The 20381-nt window shown below is 46.7% G+C and overlaps 1 protein-coding gene across 6 annotated transcripts in view; it reads right to left on the reverse strand.

The window, feature by feature from the left end:
- Positions 1 to 20381, reverse strand: part of NR1H3 (nuclear receptor subfamily 1 group H member 3) — a 31115-nt gene that overhangs the window by 10629 nt on the left and 105 nt on the right. For 2 of the 6 annotated variants that reach the window (XM_037393339.1, XM_037393345.1), the window contains exons 1-2: positions 20105 to 20233; positions 2031 to 2278 (exon numbers count right to left, since the gene is read on the reverse strand). In XM_037393339.1, the coding sequence (XP_037249236.1) occupies positions 2031 to 2148 (118 nt within the window). In that variant the 5' untranslated portion in view covers positions 2149 to 2278; positions 20105 to 20233. Of the gene's footprint in view, positions 1 to 2030; positions 2279 to 3562; positions 6451 to 18621; positions 18750 to 20104; positions 20234 to 20381 lie in introns of those variants that run through there. The other 4 variants (XM_037393341.1, XM_037393342.1, XM_037393340.1 and 1 more) reach the window with 4 other exon arrangements.

Below are 20381 nucleotides of genomic sequence, written 5' to 3' on the forward strand. Positions count from 1 at the left end.
CTACTAAATCTTGTTTTTCCATCTGAAATACAGAGCCTTCTCTACTGCCTCACATTTCAGATGGTCTTGTGCAGTAGCTCCCAGTTCCTCCTGCGCCGTTCTAATAGATCTTAACCTTGTCACTGGCTGTACGTTCTGAAAACGTCTTTGCCCTACTCCCACGTGTCTCACCTCAAGCATTCCAGCCAACTGCTTGCCAATGTTATTTGTGTATTCCCTCCCTATTAGCCATCTCTCCATTCCATTTAATTCTAGCCAAGTCGATATCTGACATGTCCTTCTGCACAGCTCATAATGCAAGTATTTTTCTGTATGTCAGATATTACAGATTCTTCTATGGCAGCTGTTCATAAAGCTTACCAAACAGCATGTCTTGGTAAGTCTCCAGATTATGTTTAGATATGCCTGGAAAGCCTTTACACTGGAGTTAACTCATAGGGATTGGTTTGCAGGACAAGGCTGCTGCATTTCCTGATCAGCATCAGGGTTACAATGGCATGTCTCATTTTCGTACGTATGGTTCCAATATCTATCTCCACTCTCAGTTACGCTCACTATTCTGCTCTAGTTCCTAAAATGGTAAACAGTTTTTGGTCAGCCTCAGAAATTATTATTAGTGTTCTTCACTACATATTGGTTTTCACAGTCTTAAGTATCTTGGTGTTGATTTTCAGTCCCATTGACTTCACAGACATCTGGAGGTTACTCATTTTGGCCTACACTTGTCATTGCAGACTGGACAGCAGGAAAATGTCATCAGAAAGGTTAAGTCCCTTGTTCTACTGTGTTTCTCTTCACACAATCTATTACCATGAGGAAGTTATGTAATGCCTACAGTTATTTCAAATTACTCAGTCTTCCGTGGTATTATAAATTAACTGACATAATAACTTTGTGGAGGCCTCAGATGTTCCTGTTTCTGAGGCACAGCAGAGTAATCTGGTGACTTCCACAAGATGAATCTGTCCATCATGTGGATTTCTTAGCTGCCTTTAAGATGTTACATAAACATCTGATTACCATTCCTGTGACTGCTTTATTGAGACAAATAGGCTTATTATCTGATCTATGCAAATTATCTTCCATCTCTGAACACTAACCATTTTAGATATATTACTTATTATTGTCATTTTCTGTAGACAAAGATAACACAGAAATAGTTTGAGATGTTTCAAGCACGAATGCCATCTCCGCACCTTTAGCTCTCATTAAGGTCCCTCCTACTTTGGTAGATCCCCTATTTAATAATTTTTTCCCCCCATAAGGCCTTTATCAATTGTTTTCTTCTCCTGTCCTCAAATCTGTATTAAGAACTTTTATTGGGTAATACCTCTTCACCTTTCAACTACTCTCTTTGTTTCTACTCTACTGCTGAGTCCTCACTCTGTATTCAGATTACATCATCTTTTTGTATCAGGGATTGCCCATTGCCTCGCTGTTCAAATACATGTATTTGTCATATTTTCATTAAATTGCTGATATTAGGCTGGACACCACCCGTGCTTTCCTTTTTTTTTTTTTTCCCCTGTTATCCATACAGAGATGTTAAACTACATCTTCTTACAGTTTGAAAGTGTAGAATTGTGTCCCAGCAGCAATTATAACTGCAAAATCTCAGTTCTATTTCCTGATACTCTTAACCTTAGAAATGAGTAGGGGAAACTTTTACTGTCTTTCCATTATCTGCAAGAACCTATTATTTCTTTGCATCACTAACCCTTGTTAGTGTTGTCACCTGTAGTAAAGCTTTATTGTTCAGCAGCATATGGTAAGACTAACAAAAATAAATTAATTTTACTGCCACAGACCTAGGCTCTAGAAAGTCAAATAAGCAAAATATTCAACACAATTGACACCTATAAACCAAATCATCTTCAGCTATCAATAACTAATTCTATTCTTAGACATTCTCTCCGAGTGCCTCAAGCACAGCAGAACTCGCCCTAAAATTTTGCTAAGTATCAATTCTGCTTGTAGCTGAAAGAATGGATAGCCTTTAGCTTGCATGGATTTAGTAAGTTCTTCCATACCTGTATGCTCAGGGGGGTTCTCCGAGCCAGGGAAGAGCGAAAGCCCTTCCTCCTCCATCTCAAAGACACTTGCCACCCGCTTCCCATGATCCTGTGTGCTGAGTTGAGTGGGACCCATGGAGGCCACACAGGAAGGGCTCGCTATAATCTCATCGCTGCAGCATTGTTACTGCTGAGCAAGAGGCCACAGGCGTCTTTCTTCAAGGTCTTTAGTTTCCCTCTCCTACTGAAAGTCCAAAAGGAAGTACCTGGGGAATAAAAGAAAAACAACACAGATGCAAAAGAGGCAAGAGTTCAACTGCTGAGCCTATTAACTCCCCAAGTCTCTTACAAGCCGCATCACAAGCAAGTTTCAAGATTTTGTTTCCTTAGTTATTAAAAGAGACAATTAACTTTGTTTTATCGATATTTATGCTCCTGAAGCAGTATTTTAACAAACTGTGGTAAAAGGTACAAGATTAGTGCACCCACGTGCAAAACTGTCTTTTTATTGCCAAAATATTTATCAAAGCAGGATAAGTCTTCATTACTGCTAAGACCACCAGGGGACTTCAGCCCTGACCTTTCCAAGTGTGTAAGAGGGAAATTCCAGACTTTACAACCAGCGGCCTTTGTTAAAGCTTCCAGTAACAAACAGCTCATAGCTGCCAGCTGCCCTGGATTTTGTGGCATGTACTGCAGAGCACACAGAAAACCGTAAAAGCCAATTTTGATACAATTATTTAGCAAAGACTAAAAAACATTGAATTTCTCTATAATATCGGTAGCCAAAGGACATGCCAAAGATCAAGGATGTATCGAAGATGAGGATGACAAATCCTCCCCTCATCTACAGCAAGAAACTGAAAGCCAGCACCACACCTATGGGAAATGACCATCACGTCACACTCTGAAAACAGATTCACCACCCAGCCTTTGGAGGATACCTTTCTGGAACCTGGAAACCATCCTGAAAAGTGTTTTTATTATACAGCCCTAGCTTCACTACAGAAACTGAACCTGGAAAGGGAATCCAACCACTTTTTCCAAAAAGCCCCACCTGCACAGAAAAGGGCCTTACTGGGTTGACTGCACAGACATAGTGAAACTGATGCAAACTGCTAATGTAAACACCCCTAATCTGATTGAACATGCATTTGATCAGTTGATCTTAACTCAGTGATTTACCAGTGCAAGCTAAAGGGATTAACTGATTTAAAAAGCAACTACGTTAAAGGCCTGTACCAGTTTAACTTGAGTGATTGAGTTCAGGACTGGAAGCCTGCCACTTGCTGAAAAACAGGAGGTGACAGAATGCTGTGCAGCAGCCCAGATACAACAGCATCAGGTAAGCAGGGGCATGGCTCATACACTGCAGTGCTGGCTGGGAAGAGGCAGAGGACCACAGACCCACGTCCCTTCTTCCTGCCTGGGTATTTGGATCAGACAGTGTGCAACTTTTCTTAGAACGCCAAAGGCAAAGATGAAAGCAGTTACTTCCATGAACCACCCTCCCTGTACTCTAAGACAGTCGAGTATAAAAGCAGCCATACCATCAAGCCAACTGAGTTTCTGCCACCTCCCATTACACTGTGCCAGATAGTAGATGCAGGTGTTACAAACCACAGAGCATGTTAATTCACATGACCTTTGTAAACACAGCTTCAGACTGTACAAGGAACGTAGAGCTCCCTCCCCTTTGCTGCACACAGCCACCGAACTGCTGGAGAAACAGCTGCATCTAGGACAAAAGCAGTGACAGCAAATATGAAACTCAAAGCCATATAAAGCAAGAAGTCCTGCTGTGGGAGACTACAACCGAACCGATGTGATTTGCAACCAATTTGAAGAGACTCACAGTCCTCAATGGAACAACACTGTTATTACAATCAACTTTTTTTTAAAAAAAAATAAGTGTCCACAATGAATCCTGCAGCGACCAAAAACCTTGTGGAAAGGCACAGAACATCCGATGGAGATAGGAAGTTCAGTGAAACAAACCCAAACCCGACTTGCATTCCTAGTCCCATACAAGCTTCTCACTGATGCTGGTACCAGATGTTTGCAGACATGTTTGGGCACAAAACAAGAAAGCCAAGCGTACTGCCTCTGTGCATCTCCACATTCCTTTAAACCACGCAAAAGACTCGCTCAAACATTAATTATTGTGTAGAATGAATCACCAGCAGCAGTACCGCAGTAAATTTTCAAAGGAAGAGTTTGATCCCCCAGCTGAGGGACTGAGTGACAGTGCTTGACCCCACTGCCTTCAGTTCAGCGACGCAGGCACAACCGCCATGTATTCTGGAAAGCAAAAGAGGAGGGTACAGCCTGATGGGATTTCAAAACTGTATCATCTGCAGAACCATACTGACATTGCAAGAGCGAAACTTGCTGTCAGCAGGACATCTGGAGCCCAAAGAGGAGTTTCTGCCAGACTGCAGACTTCCTGGCAATGTCCGAGAAGTCTGCATCTATCAACAGGGAGGGGAGTATAAATCCATGTGCACATCCAGGACACGGTGAGGGGTAAGGCCTATTGGCCACTGTCTTCGTGCTGTGAAACCAGCCCACACATTCCTACTTGATGCACCAGCCCTCCCAAAACAGAATGGGCCAGACAGGAGAGGCCTCTCGCCCTCTCTGCTCCTAAGACACAGCATTTTTTAGTTTTGTGGATGCAGAAACAGTTGCAGTCTGTGCAAAACTGACCTAACTACAAACAGCAGCGCTCTGGTGCTAGGTAAAGAAACTTAAACTAGCATTTTCCCCACAGGCACACAAGTGAGAGGCTGTATGACTAAGCCAGGGAGTTAGTTTTCAGCAAAATACATGAGGATTGTTTTCAAATGACTAAAAATCTTGTCGAGTTTTGTACTAGTAATCATGTTATTAGAGGTTCACATCTTCCAATTTGCACCACTACTTCAACTAAAAATGTAAAAGGGTGATGCAAGCCCTGCAAGAAGGAACACTGTCTTCTTGACATGATCTGCTGTGCTGCCTCCCACTGTCTGTCTCAACTCTTGTCAGTTTTAGAAACCAGGACTGGCCAAGTGACAAAAGATGAAGCAATCGCTTCTCTCTAATGCAGTGTCTAGAACACAGGACCTTGATGAGCAGACATACTCCAGTGAGGAAGCACATACAGATGAAAGGCTGAGGGAAACAACTTGCTGCCAGTCCTTGCCGCCCATGTCTCGAGTAAGACACTAAACACTTCTGAAGCATGTCGCCAACAGCTTCACCCTACTCTCTTTCTTCTCTCTCCCTTTCTTTTCTGAAACAACAGAACAACTCGGGTATTTGATGGTCTCAAGATCAATGCTCCTGCAACAGAGGGTACTGGTTAACAGAGACCAGAGATGGCAGCCCTGGCTCTTGTACCTCATGCTAAGTGCCAGAAACATTTATCGCTTCCTCCAGCAACAGTCTCATCTCATCCCATTCCTTCAGCAGAGTCCTCTTCCAAGCCCAGCTCAAGCATTTGCACACTCCCCTCGAAGTCTTTGATCTGACCTGTCACTGACACAAAGCTATAGAATATACTTAATTTCTGTCCCATGTTCATGAATGTGCTATGACTGCATAGCACATAAAGAAACCAAATGACCCAAATGCAGTTACTGGGACACTTTTGCTAAATAGGTCTACCCTCTCCCTGGTATTCCCTGTTTGGTGTTTTTTAATGATCAGGATCCAGACCAGATGCAAGCACAACTCCTGGGGAAACCGTATTGTGGAGCACAGGAATAATCAAAGGTATAGCACAATGAGCCCTTTACCTCCAGTACTGGATGTTCAGAGAAAACAGTAGCTCTTAAGTTTGTGCAAGTCTCTGAGATCTTTCAAAACAGGATTTACTGGTCAGAGTCCCAGTGCTGTCAATTACAAAATCCTATAGCATTCTGCCAAGGGAAAATATACGGTTGTTTCAGTTCTGTAATGAATCACAAGCATGCACTCTGCAGCACGTCAGCATCAGCAGAAGAGACTTGACATTTGTATGCATACGTTAACATGACTGTGGCCATGCATCACACATCTGTGCGTCAACAGGACTGTGCCTTTTGCATGGGCCTAACGGGCTGTTGATGAACCAAGAAGGGCTATCTTTCAGAAGGACCTAAAGCAGGGATATAATTTGGCATTTTGGCTTCTAAATGTGTTCTGACATGCAGCATAAGTGCCGGCACCCAATCTGAATCCACCTCTCAAAGCTGGGCTCACAACAGTGCATAAGGGCCTCCACTGAAATCTAAACACACAACTCTCACAGTGGTGATGCTACCTCAGGTATCAAAAGCTGGCTGCACATTGAAGTGGCTAACAAAAAAACCTGTCGGATTGAGATTTCATAGGACCTACAGCACCAGCACAGAACTAAGCCCCTTAAGATCCACCACTGTTCCAATCCTTTCAGAAGGAGTTACCAATATTTTGTGACCTAATGCTCTTTCCATACCATCTCTGGTGTAGCAGCTGGAGTATTTTCACAAACCTTCCTGAGGAACCTTGTAGCTGCCTCAGAGAAACAAGGGCTATTTCCAGCTCATGTCGGCTCATTCCTCTTCCCTCCGCATCACCACATTTCTCAAGAAACGCTGAGCAGCTAGTATGTCTGTAAGCAGGGCAAGAAGTACACATGTAACAGGTTTCATATTAGGAAAAAGTTGAAGGAGAAACTTATACCTTTCAGGGCAGAAAAAGAATCCTATGCAAAACTGTCACTTCAAAAATGAAGTGATATTACATGTGCAAACTGTTAAAACTCATGAGGGAAAATAATCAACTTCAGATTGTCAGTGGGAGGGACAAACCATGAAAATGTGTGCAAAGCAGTGCAACAGGATAGCATAAAAAATTATTTTGAACAGAATGCTTACAAAGAATGGAAAGAATGGTTCTGTAACTCTCAGGGAATGGAGACTAGCTCTGTGGCCCCGCTGTAAATCCCTGTCTACAGAGAACTGCAGAGAACTTGAAATCGCATTACCCATTTCAATCTCTCAGAAGCATAAAGACAACCACAAAGTGGAAAGAGTTTGCAGGCCACTGTCAGTCCCAAGCTGCTAAAAAAACCCAAAAACTACAGCCTCCCAATTGCTTTCACTTGCTGTTGAGCTAAGTTTCAGCTATGAGCAGCTGCCCAAGCGTGCAGCACTGGCGTGTGAGCCTTGCAAGTTGTTGCTACCTCTGCCAACTACGCAAGAAAGTCCTACCCGTCACTCCTGCCTACACAGCCTGCTCCTCAGGGATGGGCAGCCGCATTCTGGTCTCTTGCCCCCAGGTTAAGGGTCTTATTCCCACCGTTACCTCTCTAGCTCTGAGTTTCAGAGGTCCCCATTCTCCTTTTATTTCAACTTTTTACTCCTGCTGCTGCCCAGTTCCTTTAGTACCCATGACTTCCCTGACTTCTGACACAGCCTTTGTCCACACATTTGTCTCTTGCTTTGAACCAGTGCATCCCTGAGCTCTCATTGTGAAGACTTCCTTTAGCTTTGGTCTCAACACACAGCCTGTGTCTCCTTCCGAGGTCAGGTATGGATGCCACGGAAGAGTTCAGAGAACAGCTGCAAAAGTGACTAACAACTGTACAGATTAAAAAGGTGTCACTTGCTTGAAAGATTACTGCAAAGAGAAGCAGGAAGATGTAATGATGGCATATAGCAGGATCAAAGGCGTTACTCTGAAAGATGGTAAGCCTGAAAGGAATAGAAAGAAATCAAGGAAGGGAAAGTTGGGCTTTTACAGAAAAACACTCTAAAGGTGTCCCCCTAATTTTCCTTCCAAAATTAGAGCTTCTGTTACAACTGAAATGCAAAGACGCCTGCAGACACTTCTGAATCTGAACCTAATACAACTTAAGATGCTCTTGACTCACAGAACATGCTCCTATAAACAAACAATGGCAGCAACAGAAGTTCCAAGCCAGTTCCACCCTTCCTCAGGTAAAAAGGAATATAGGGCTGAAACAAACAAACGAAGAAGTCTCTCTCTCTCCACTGAACAAGTTGGTTAGCAAAGTGAATTAGGATCATAAGGTGCAATGGTACTACCAAACGGAATACCGTCATTCAGGGCCAAGTCAGCCCAAAGTACTTTTGCTTTGCTCCACATAAAAAAACCCCACACGCACAAATAACCAAACTCACTCTTTGACTATGATCTTCAGAGCACAGGATTTGCACCTTTCCTGCGCAGCCTGTGGATCCCCCCATTCTGGGAACAGGGCTTCCCGAATTGTACATCAGATGAAGACAGAATACAGATTCCAGTCCCACCTACAGGCTCTGCAAAGGAACTCCTCACTCCCACAGCAACTGTTCTGCAAGAAGTCAGCTCTTCTGTTAACATGCCTCTTCCAGCAGGAGATGCTCCCTCCCCTCTCACCTGCCTCTCATTATTCCTTGCCTGTCAAAGTCTGGGGTTTTGGTTTTGCCCTCGCCTTCACCTCTTGGTTCCTGCCTGATCAAAAGAGTGCCATGTCAACAGAAAGAGCAACAGGAAAAGAGAGCATACATGTGACTGCTTTCTGGGTGGGTAAGATCCTGAAATGGGCTGTGCCTTTCTGTATCCTCCCCTCCCTCTCTCCCAAATGCCAGATGCTGTTGGTCCTGCAGCTGAAAGGAGGAGAAAGGAGACGAGGTTACTGGAGTTCATTCCCACTGCACACAGGGCTGCTCTCTCTCTTCCAGTTTGCATGGAGGTATCAGTCCCTCTGACAAAGGGAAAGAAAAAGAGGCAGAGAGAGAGAGAGGAAATGACAGTAAGAGAAGATAGACTTTCCCCTGTTTAATAAACTGGAAATGTGTAACAAGTGATATCAGGAGTGATGTGGCCACCTTACTGCCATGAAATTCCCTTAAAGGCCATTGACACAAGTTCCCTTGAACTCTGGAAAACAGCACAAGCCAGGTCCGGGGTAACAAAGCTCCAGTCCCTTCCACCCCTTCTAGACTTTCTGCTGTCACCTCAGCTTTCAAGCTTCTGGCTAACCTAAAGCATTAACCACCTCAGGAATGGCAAAAACTAGGGCACACACCAGGTTACAGCAGGGAAGATGTTACAGAAGCAGCATCTCTCCACCTCCCCTCCAAGCCGTCCCGGAAATGAAAAGTCATCCTTTCTCAGCTCTGTCTGCCAGATGAGCTGTGAAGCCAGTGTCTCAACACAGGGCGCAGACAGAGCACAGTCACTTTGGAGCAACACCAACTCCTGCAGCACCCACGGGGATGAACACAAGCAGAACTTGCCATTTGTAGCTGAACTGCAATAATCCCCCGTGCCTGGCTGCAAATCCAGCTCATCGACAGCTCAACACCACTATCAGCACCGACCTTCAGATGGCAGGAAGCACAACTGAGGCTTTGACAGGGGCTTGCAACAGGAAAAATCCCGTCTGTGCTTCTCCCAGGAGGATGAAACACACAAAGCAGAGCAGCTGCCCCCTCCTGCTAGCAGAGAGCAAAGGGCAGCTCCCTGGCACTCCTCGGGAAGAAGGGGAAGGGAGGGGATCCAGCCTGGAGCCTTGTCTACGGAACATGTTTGTAAGCATCAGCTATAATAGCAAAACGTCCCTATGGAAAAATCACTTTAAAACAACAAAAGCATTATTTTTCTAGTACCACTCACAATTTCCCCCAAGCAAATTAAAGCTATCCTACCAGTACATCTTTTTTTCCCTTGCAAATCCAAACATACCTATGCAAAGGTGGTTGTGGTTTGTATGTTTGTTTCTCTTTCTAGGACCCCGGTATTGACTAATGGCATAATTCTGCTGCACTTCTAATGACACCACCAGACACACACAAAAGAATAAAATCCAACGTGAAAAGTATTCAAGCAACCTAGAAAACTTCCTACTAAAAAATAAACTGCTCACTAGCAAGACCCTGCTTTGGAAAATTAAAGTTGAGATGTTTGCAGCTTGTTATTCCTGCTACTGACCAGCTCTTACACATCCTACGTGCAGTGACAGCTCATCACACCCTACCTGAAGGCTAAAAATGAGATCTGACCCCTCCACTTGGTTTCCTTATAAATGCCACTGCATGGCAGCACAGAAAACATGCCCACAGACTCTTATATCTTTCTGGATTCCTTCTGTAGCTTTACTCAGCCATCAATACCTTGCTCTACACAACTGTAGCGTCCAAAACATAACAGCCAGCTGTTCTTTCAAGCAGCAGTTTTAAGACCCAGAGCTTCCTTAGTCTCTTTTAAACCCTGTTCTCTAGGAAGACAGGAAATACACAGTGTCACCCAGATCAGAAGTAATGGCAATAACCAGCTACGTTCAAAAAGCTGTTGTTTTAAAATGGAGCTTCCATGGAAGTGGCAAGGGGGGGTGGAAAAAAGAACAGACAAAAGAGTTAGAGAAGCCTCTCTCTCCAGTCAGTGCGGACTTCCACAGGAGTACCACATGACAACAAAAAAACTTTCCCTTGGATCCTACATTCCTCCTCTATGACACTCAGTCCAGCAGATGCTGCAGCCCTGCTTCAGGGAACACAAGTCTGACTCATGAAGGGCTTAAGATGTCATCCCAATGCCATCTCCAATCTGAAGCAAGAGATCAGAGGAGAAAGAAACAGGGAGGGAAAAGAGAAGGGGAGGGGGGGGCAAGAATGAATACCCAAGATAATATCCTGATAGTGGAGATGGCAGGAAAAAGGGTTAAACATAGTCCATAAAGCAATGAGAACCAACTAGCTTATGCTTACAAAAGAGAACTGCAGGCCTTTTTATGCAAGTAGAAAATGATGATAAATAAACACGCAGCATACTCTTTACCTGACTGTTTACTTAAAAATAATTGCATCTCCACTAAACTATGCAGCAAGGGAATAACATTTCACAATCCATGTATTTTCTAGCCAAGCACCTTTATCAGCTGGCATCACGAAAGGGAAATATGCTCAGCTTCCCAGGCCATCTCAGCCCCCACCTCATCAGCATCAGTATCCTGAACTGCTGTTGACTTCTCTGAGCAGGAACATGGCCCAAACCACTGTCAACAGTGAACAACTACTAAAACAGATAAAAGCAGTAAGAAACACCTGCAATATTTCACCAGGAAGACAAGATGACAAAGGACACAAAGCTGTGGGATGTATCACAGCAGTCAGAAAAAAAAAAAAAAACCAAACCCACAAACTTAAAAGCCCTCAACTCCCAGCCCTTGTCCAGACCACCTTCTCTTTCAGACTGGCCTTCTCCATCCTTCAGCAGCTACGAAATAAAAGAACATGAAGAAGAGGCAAAACAGGAAAGAACAGAATCAAAGGGAGGGCTGCTTATGGTACAACAGTTTGTTCATTTTTCCGATTTCCTCCTTTACTCCCACCCCAAGAGTACTTTCATCAGCATCCTGCATATCACCATAACTGATACAAGATTGTTTCTGGGAAACAGCCTTTTTATCATGTATCTATACAGCACTTTGTATCCAAGCACCATCCCACCTGAAAGCATCAATCAAAACAAATACTACTGCTCACAGGCAAAACAGAAACACAGTACTGGATTGCAAAACAGGCAGGAAACTCATTAAAATTCCCTTAAGGGCAGTAGGGGAAAAGTACCAATTCCCATTCACAGAAATATCATCCCTAGATGTAACACAGAGGTCAGGAAGAAATGACAGTACTACAGAAATACCCACATAAAGAACACATTGGAGGGGTGCTGGAACAGAGTTTTAAATTCAAAGTAAGCTTGACTGTTAGTCTGTTCCTGCTCACCCATTACGGGGGATATACTTCGGCAGGTTTTGCCAACACTGCCCTTAGAAGAACAGAAGAGAGGCAGGAGTTCCCACCCTGCGGCAGATGTGCATATCCAGACCTAGATGGGCCAGAAGATTGCAGTAGAGCAAGAAGAGAGATCAGAAGGGCTGTCAAGAAACATAGTGAAGACTGGCATAGGGGTGCAGGTCAGAATAAAGGACTATTAAAAGCTCTGTTGCAAAGTAAACTTGCCCTGCTTTTGACTTTACTGTTCTGGATCCTGGCCTGTACAGTCTATTTCTGCTTTGGTGGTCATTGCAACTAACTCCTTACAAGGTAACGGCAACAACAAAATAAGGAGGAGGGATTTGTTTGTTTGTTTGTTTTTATAAACCCACAGGGTAGAAAGCTAGGAGAGAAGGGTTAAAGCTCTGAAAATGAGAGAAAGAGGATCTGTGTGACAGGAAGGGAGCATGTGAGAGGGCATGTGACAGGCTGTGTAGCAGAATGTGTGTGTAGATCTCATTCCCTCCGAGGCTCTTGGCCAAATGTGGAGCTGAACTTTCTGCAGACTTTGTCCTGCCAAGTCATGTTCCCTTCTCACACTGCCTGACATCACCACAAATACTCAGCTGGAAAACAGTCTGGAGCCGGACAGAGTCCACCGCTCAAACACCGACCAGTGAAATGGCTGTGCTCACGGCACACCCACCAGATGGGAAACCAGAGCCACCGACTCTCCTCCCAGGTTATCTCCAGGAGGCCCCACCATCACCCATCCAGAAAGAGCCCTAACACGGCACAAAGAGATTGAGGGAGCTAACTGACAAGTGCTCTTCTGTTGCCCAAATAACGTTGCCTGGAACAGACTGAAAGTCTGCACAAAGGCTCTAATAGGAAAAAGCAAAATAACCTAACCATCAGATCAGACTTTGTCACAAGTGACACGCTGCAAGGAGCCCACTCCATCCCCAGCTCCAGTGCAACCCTGCCACGAGGAGAAGGAAACCATCACGCAGGACCCACGGACAAAGCAGGAGCCAGTGGTTCTGCAAAGACCAGCAGGGTCTGCCCGAAGCAAGCAAACCTTACACTGTCGGAGTGCTCCTGTTGCCCCGCTTCTCAGAAATGATTGAGAACCCGAGATCAGGGCTGGAAAAGGCGAGCACGTGCACGCACGTGTGGGAGCTGGCGATGGGGCTAAGCCAACAGGTGGCTGGATTTCTTATTTTGATCCTTGTATCAAGGGAGGAAGGGTGGGGATGGCTTGCCAATTCTGGGACACTGCTAAAGGCACCACCCAGAGCAAGTATCAGGGAGTAGCAGCTGGAGACGATACTGAAACAAGGGAGGACAAAGTCTGCAGTCTCTTCTTGTTTTTGCTTCAGCCTTCACCCCCAGCCTGCTGCTTAAGAGCGGCATGATAGAAAATGCCATTGAAGTACAGGTGATAGGGAGACAACTCACGTTTTCTTCAGGCAAAGGTTTCTGCTTTCTCCACTCCTGTTCTATTTTTAGAAAAACAAACAGCAACTTGGGAGCTTTCTGCAGACCAAGGGAAAATTTTTCTTCAGTCTCACATTGACCAGAAAATTAAGTCCCCTCTTCTCAGACATGCCTAGATAACAGAAGCTACATTATACAATCTATGCTTATAAGTAGTTTACATTTTAAAACACTCCTCACAACACAAGTTCCCTCTTCCTCGGCTAAAGAAGAGAGTCTGACACCTTCCTTAAAGGTCTAGCAGTGCAACCTTGCCTGTTCACATGCTGCGGGGACCTTAAATCATATCTGGGCTTCCTGCCCAGACCTGCAGATGCCGAAGAATCTGTCCTTCCTCACCAGTTCTAAACACAGAAGCCATCTTTTGAACTTCTTCCTGGCTCCTTTCACAGAAACTAGAATATTATTCCTCTCCAACAGACAACTGCCAAGGGTGGGAAGCAGTCCATCGGAAGACCAAAACCACAAAGTTTGTATTTGAAGGCAAGACGACAGCTTCTCCTCCTACCCTTGGAGCACGCAGCTGGGTGAGCTGCCCTGCCTCGGTGGCAGTGCTCATGCAAGCCAAAGCACGCTGGTGAGGAGGGCTGGCCACAGCACTGTCTGCATGCGCGCGTGTGCATGCATGTCAAGGCAAGCACCATAACAGCAAGTCGCAAAGGCTATTCCAGAGCACCTTCGCATACCCGCAAACATATGCACATGGGTTCCTGCTGGTAGGTGCGCAAGAATCCACTACATGTGCATTGCTGACAGCCTGTGTGAAATCCTCCAGGAAAATTCACTAGCATGGCATGCGGAGTCCTTTGGGGGCATTTCTGTACGTCTGACGCTGGCAACTGAGGTACACTACGGAGCTGTGGCAGAAGCCTACCTCTTTGCTCTTGTTTCATAAAGGGCCCTAGAAAGGCTATTTAAATTTCAAACATTTTTCCTTTAAATGGGTTTTACACACGCTTTTCAAGATTACACTCATTCAATTAATTTTGTAAGTTAATGACAATTTATGATAAGGCCCAAAACAATCATTTAAACAAACACACACCCCCTGTATCCAAGCAGCGCATGGTTGCTGAAGAATGCTTAAAGAGGATAATACCTAAACTTGAGAAAGTCACCAAGTCTGCAAAAGCAGAATCCACTGAAGTACCATACAAATCTTTCTTAAAAAGGCAGAAAGATTAGGGTTTTTTTCAATTCACTTACTAAATTAGCTGAGTTCACTCAAAGCTGGGGGAGGCAGCATAAAACTGGGGGGAGGTGTTTCTCTCCTCCAATCTCTGAATAAAAACAGGACAAGGGAGGATGAGTTATGCTCATTCTAAGATCTGGAAGGACACAATGACCAAAAACAACCAGTTCATTTTGCTAAGTACAGATAACACTACACTGTTAAAATACGCCAGTTTTAACAGCACACATGCCAGCATGTTTTCTCTTATGTATACAGCCTGTGATTATACTCTAATTATTAAAAAAAAAATGTGTATTTGACCTTTTTATTCAAATGCAGTTTTGTACACGTCGCGAGGAAAGAAATTATCCACCTAGTAAATAAAAATGACCATTTTCTAAAGCAAAGACTTACTGTGATACAATAGCACAAATGGCTGCATATAGAAACATTGTATCGTCCTGTTTAGCAAGAATAATAGATGAGCCTAACCAATTAGAGTAAATCTTCCTCTTAAGAAAGCATCAAATGCAAAACAAAGTTTATATGAACTATTTAAATCACTGACTTTAATCATGATTTAAATCAGCAAGTGGGAAGCCTTGATTTAAATCAATTAACCTTGTTTGCTTCATAGTCACAGTAGAACCATCGAGCCAAGACTGCCCCTCTCCCTCGAGGGAGGGACGACACAACTTCCATGCCCAGTTAGTGTCAAGAAATTTTACAAGTACACTTGCCAGTACTTTTTTAAAACCTTAAGATAAACTACCCTTCCATGCCAGGAGACACCTACTCTCTTCTCAGTCATCTGCTTTAACAATCAGTCTGATACTCACCTAACAACTTTTATTTACATCTCACAGAGGTTTCTATGCATTCACAATACAACCTGACTCTGCAGCATGGCTTTTAAATTGCTTCAATCCTCACATCCCACGAGATAGCTCTCCTACTTCATCCTACAGGCACTAGTTTTGGTCTGTTCAAAACAAGAGTTAGATTTCTCATTCTCCACCGCCGTTCTCTTCATTTCTTCACCAACTTCCCACTAAATAAACACTTAGGTTTTTTTCCCCTCCCTTAAACATACTGGAACATCTGCAGTGCTCTGCTCTCCTTTGTGCACTTAGCCTTCACCCTCCCCAAACAAGACAGTTAAAAAAGCTTGACAATGTAAAATTCAAAGCAGTTTATGAAATTATACCGAAATTGAGTATATCATCTTAATATTTTCTTTTTGACACTCAATAAAGCAAGTAATTTTGCTTTACAGGAAATCTGGTTTAGAGATCTCCAGACCTAAAACTGCAACCTACGCTGACTCCAGGGGCGTCTCCTTTTTAGTGAGGACACAAGAAAGGAATTTGTCTATGCTCCAAAAAAATCAATAAAAGGTATTTTGTCCTGAGCAGGAAGTCACAGAACAAAAATGACACAGGACTGCTGAAGTAACCCATCATACCACTTCTAACAGAGAAATTTTTAAGATCTGCCAGAACACCGCCAGCCTCATGTAATTTAACAATATTATACACAACTCTCAAACCCAAACTGACTACAACACAGCTTCTAGCTGCTGTAAGTGCCATGAAAATGCCAAGTCAAATGTCGTACTTTTATATTAGCAGAAGTATGATCTAGTGACCAAGTTCAACCTGTTTGCAGCCTAAATGCAGACCTGCACCTGTCAGCAGGACACATTCCCCTGAATTCCCTTCTAAGATGAAGTTCCTTCCCACGAAGACAGTTTCAATAGCCAAGAGGATGGGATTCTGCCTTCCTAAATTATTAGGCTGTGAGGAAAACCAGGTAACACAATACATCCTACTGTAGACCAGCAGAACATTTTCCCACAATGAAACAAGGTATCTTTGCACAGAACCAGAAGGGTTTGGGTTGGAAGAGACCTTAAAGCTCACCTAGCTCCACCCCCCTGCCATGGACTGGGACACCCATGACAGGTTTTCACTTCAGTTCGGAAACACTGATTTTTCTCAAAGATTGTCAGGTCTGTAAATCTTATTACTTTGTGGGGGTGGGGTAGGGGGTGGAGAATGAAACACAGTCTGATAAGCTTTCCTATTCAACATGCAAAGACCCACACATCTGCAACAATGAGACTTTCACAGCAGCTGCTTCCAGAGCAGAAAGCAACATCATCCTTCAATGCATTCAAGACAAAGCACATTATATTCTATACTCTTCCCCGGGCAGATGGGAACACAACTTTGGAAAAACAGCAACAGTTAAAGACCTTAAATTCAAAACTTAACATTTTGAAAACAGTCAGTCTTGACAGCCATACAATCACGGACCAGATCTAATTACAAGAGACATGACTTTTGAGGTCTGAGACCATCACCACTAATCAAATATTTAACAGCAGCAAAAAAATTTTTCCTTCCGTTTACTGCAGAATGAGCACACTGAGTTGTAACGACTAATCCTAGGGAAAGCATCTTTCTTGGGGGGGGGGGGGGGGGGGCAGGGGCGAAAGTCACAGCAATCAAATGCACTTTAACACACTGGAAACACAACTCTTCCTGCAGGTGTGAGATCAGGATAAGGCAACAAAATCACGCTCTGCACTTGTATGGCTGCATGCCTGCTCTGCGCACCCTCTGCCTGCCTCCTCACTGCCCAGCCAGCTGGTAAAGGAAACATGCTGACAAGGCGCAGAGCTGCGGCAGCAGTAACTGGAAACAACTATCAACGGTAATCCAAGGCACACAGCCAGGACACGCTAAATCTGTGATAAAGTTTCCTATTTCTTTTTTAGATTACGCAATTTATATATGTAGTCCCTACTATGGTACTTCTCCTTGCATCCCTTCACAATACAAGTAGCTGCAGGTTTCCTCCAACAGCTACAGAACTCCCAAGCAGCTCCGCAACAACCCATGTTCTGTCCTACTCGAGGCTGGTTTAGGTTTATTCCCCCCACCTTTTATTTTGCAGGAGCGGGAGGGAGGGAGGAGGTTGTTAATTATTTTCACCCTTGCTTTTCTCCTGCAAATGCTGGCCTTCCCATACGAAGAGGGACGCATGGGTGCATATGCATGTATGAGAAAGAAACAGCATTGAATTCAGCACTAGATTTCAAAAAGGTGATACACCAGGAAGCCAGTCAGCTTGCCCTCACAAGTCTTGCTGCAGCAGTGACCTGGTGACCGTGCCACAGATGCGATAGCAGAGAAGCACAGCAAGGCCAAACTCTATCTGTCCTGGCACAATGCATACCGCGTCCAATGCCCTCTTTCCACAGCCCAAAGGAAAGAAAGGCTGAGCTCAGCAACGCTTGGCTGACATTTTCAACCTGCATTTGCTTCCCTAACTAAATGATAAGATATTTTTTTCTATTTATACTTCGGCAGGGGGGTTAAGTCTTGATTAAGACCCACTTACTCCACAAACCAAGTCTGCCACTCAATAAATGAAGCAAAAAACAGCTTTTCTTCTGTCCTCAAGTACCTTGGAATGAACACCAGACCTATGAGGACTCTTCCCTACAAACATAACCTGCAGTCATAGCCAGAAACTGGCTGACACGCAATGAACCAAACAGTTAGTCAGAAACTCACGTGTTGGAGACTCCCTCAAAAAAGCCTTGCAGTGAAGGGCCCAGCTGTCCCTTCAGGAAAAAGACAACAGAGGGATGAAGTTTCAGGAGATAAAGTATTTCTCTTTCACCAGAGATCCAAGGTTTGCTTCCAGCCCATGACAAAATACCTGTCTCGGCAAATCTGCAGACCTTCACACAACAAGCATCAGTGAAATGGCACAACAAAGAGTCATCACCAAAGTTACCTTTAAACGGCCCCACGCACACTGACAGTTGCAGAGCCAGCTTTGCACCCTAGAAAGCTCACAAACTGGGTTGACAATATGCAAAGGTGCACGAGACAGAGAAACACAGAGCTGAGTGGAGGAGACGAGGGAAGAGGAAAGCCAACAAGTTACCACAAAGCAAGTAAGCAACTCCATGCTGCACCTGACAGCATCTCTGGAGACAGCAAACAGAAATCCGGTCATGGTAACAGCCACAAGTAACCGGTACCCCCTCCCTAAACGCCTGTGCAAACTTGCTGCATCCCTCCAGCCGCTGCTGCTGCCCCTTCCCCGCTCCCTTTAGCGGAGGGACTCCCTCCAACGCTGCGACTACGCAAGCCCCGCCAGCCCGAGCCGGCAGGCCCCTCACCGCGCCAGGCAGCGAGCCCCGGGCCGACCCCGGGGAACAGGCCGCCGCCGCCCCGCTTCCTTCCAGTGCCCTCCAGCCCGGAGACCCGCTGCGAGTCACGGCCACGCGGGGCGGCCGGGCAGCACGAGGCGGCGGCCGCCACCCCCACCGCCAGAACCGCGGAGGCCCGTTACCGGCGCGGCCCCGGTGCCCCGGCTGCCGGCAGGAGGGCCGGCCGGGCCCCGCGCTGCTCCCGGCGGAGCTGCCGTGATGTCACGCGTGGCGCAGCCCCACGTCACGTGCAGGCGCCGCCGGCCCCGCCCCCCGTGAGGCCGCTTGTCCCGTCCCCCACCACCACCCCCAGGTCATCGCAATTAAACCCTGCCTGCTAATGACGGGTCACCGGAACGGCGGCCCACGGGCGCGTTCAGCGCCTTGTCCCACGCTCGTCCCAGCCCGCAGCCTCCGCTCCGGGAGGCGCAAAACCGGCGGGAGGGCGACAGACCCGCAGGTCCCCGCAGCCACGACGCCCCGTCTCTGCCCGCACAGAACCTTTTCTTCCCAGCAAGAACCCCAAGCGGCACGGCGTCAGCAAAAAATAACACAACTTCGTGCGTTCCTAGAGACAAGAAATAGCGTTAATTGAAACGCACTACGCATTCGAGCACGAGCAAATTAAACGCATTATTCCATCCTGCTGAACTTTGTGCATTACACCCAGCCTGCGCTGGCAATAACCCCTTGCCTCATAAATAATTCAGCGCTCTAAGACATTACACGCCTAGCTTGCTAAGGCCGCAAAGCTTCGAGCAAATAAACACATACAAACGAGACGGGGTTTGAGCCACTGGGCCTCACGACTCCAAGATTTCTTTGCGAACACCGGTGCCGTGTTTCCGTCCTTCCGTAAAAAAGAAAAGGAAAGCTGGGAAGCCCTGGAACTACCTGCCTCCAGCGCTCGCAGGTGGAGAGTAGCGCTACACAGCGCACAACTCGCCTGGCCACCCGTGAGTTTTCCCTCTAAATGGCACCTGCCGGATCCCCGGCCAAGGACCCAGCGGGGCGGCAGAGGCCGGGTTTCCCCACCGGTTGGCCGGCCCGCACAGCACGGACACTGCCGCGGGGGCACAGAGCCGAGAGAGGGCCCGGAGCCGCGGGGGGAGCCGGAGCCGCGGGCAGCAGCGGCGGCAGCGGAGCCACCCTCAGGCTGGCTCAAGGGATGAGACGATTAAGGACCCGCGGCGGCAGCCCAGCCGCGCTGTGCGCGCCCGCACGTCCCCTGCTGCTGTCACGGAGCCGTCCGGCCTGGGAGGGATCCCCGAGCCCAAGCGTTACCCGTTACGGCTTTACCCGGGAGCCGCCGGGCGACGCGGGAACACCGCGAACCCCCCCCCTTCCCGAAAGCAGCAGCCGGCGCGGCCGAGGCAGGCACCGAGGGCACCGCTCCCTCGCCCGCCGAACGCAACGCGGCGGAGCCCCCCCGCTCCCGCCCCCCGCCCAGCACCTGCGTGGCTGCGGCCCGCGGGCCGGCGTTACCCGCGGCAGGCCCGACGCGGCCGTGCGGCGGCTCCTCGGCGGGCCCGGCGCTCCCGCAGCAGGCCGGCGGGCTGAGCGGGCCGCCCCGCCGCCAGGCCCCGCCTCAGCCCGGCGGGAGGAGCCCCCCGTGGGCCCCGCCCCTTCCCCGCCCGGCCCCGCCGAGCTTTGCGGGGCCGCCCCGCGCCTGCCGGGCTGGCCGAGGGGCGCCCGGCCCGGCGGCGGGGACAGCATGCCGTGAAGCCCCC

Source organism: Falco rusticolus, chromosome 7 (assembly GCF_015220075.1).
Source record: "Falco rusticolus isolate bFalRus1 chromosome 7, bFalRus1.pri, whole genome shotgun sequence".
Lineage (NCBI taxonomy): Eukaryota > Metazoa > Chordata > Aves > Falconiformes > Falconidae > Falco > Falco rusticolus.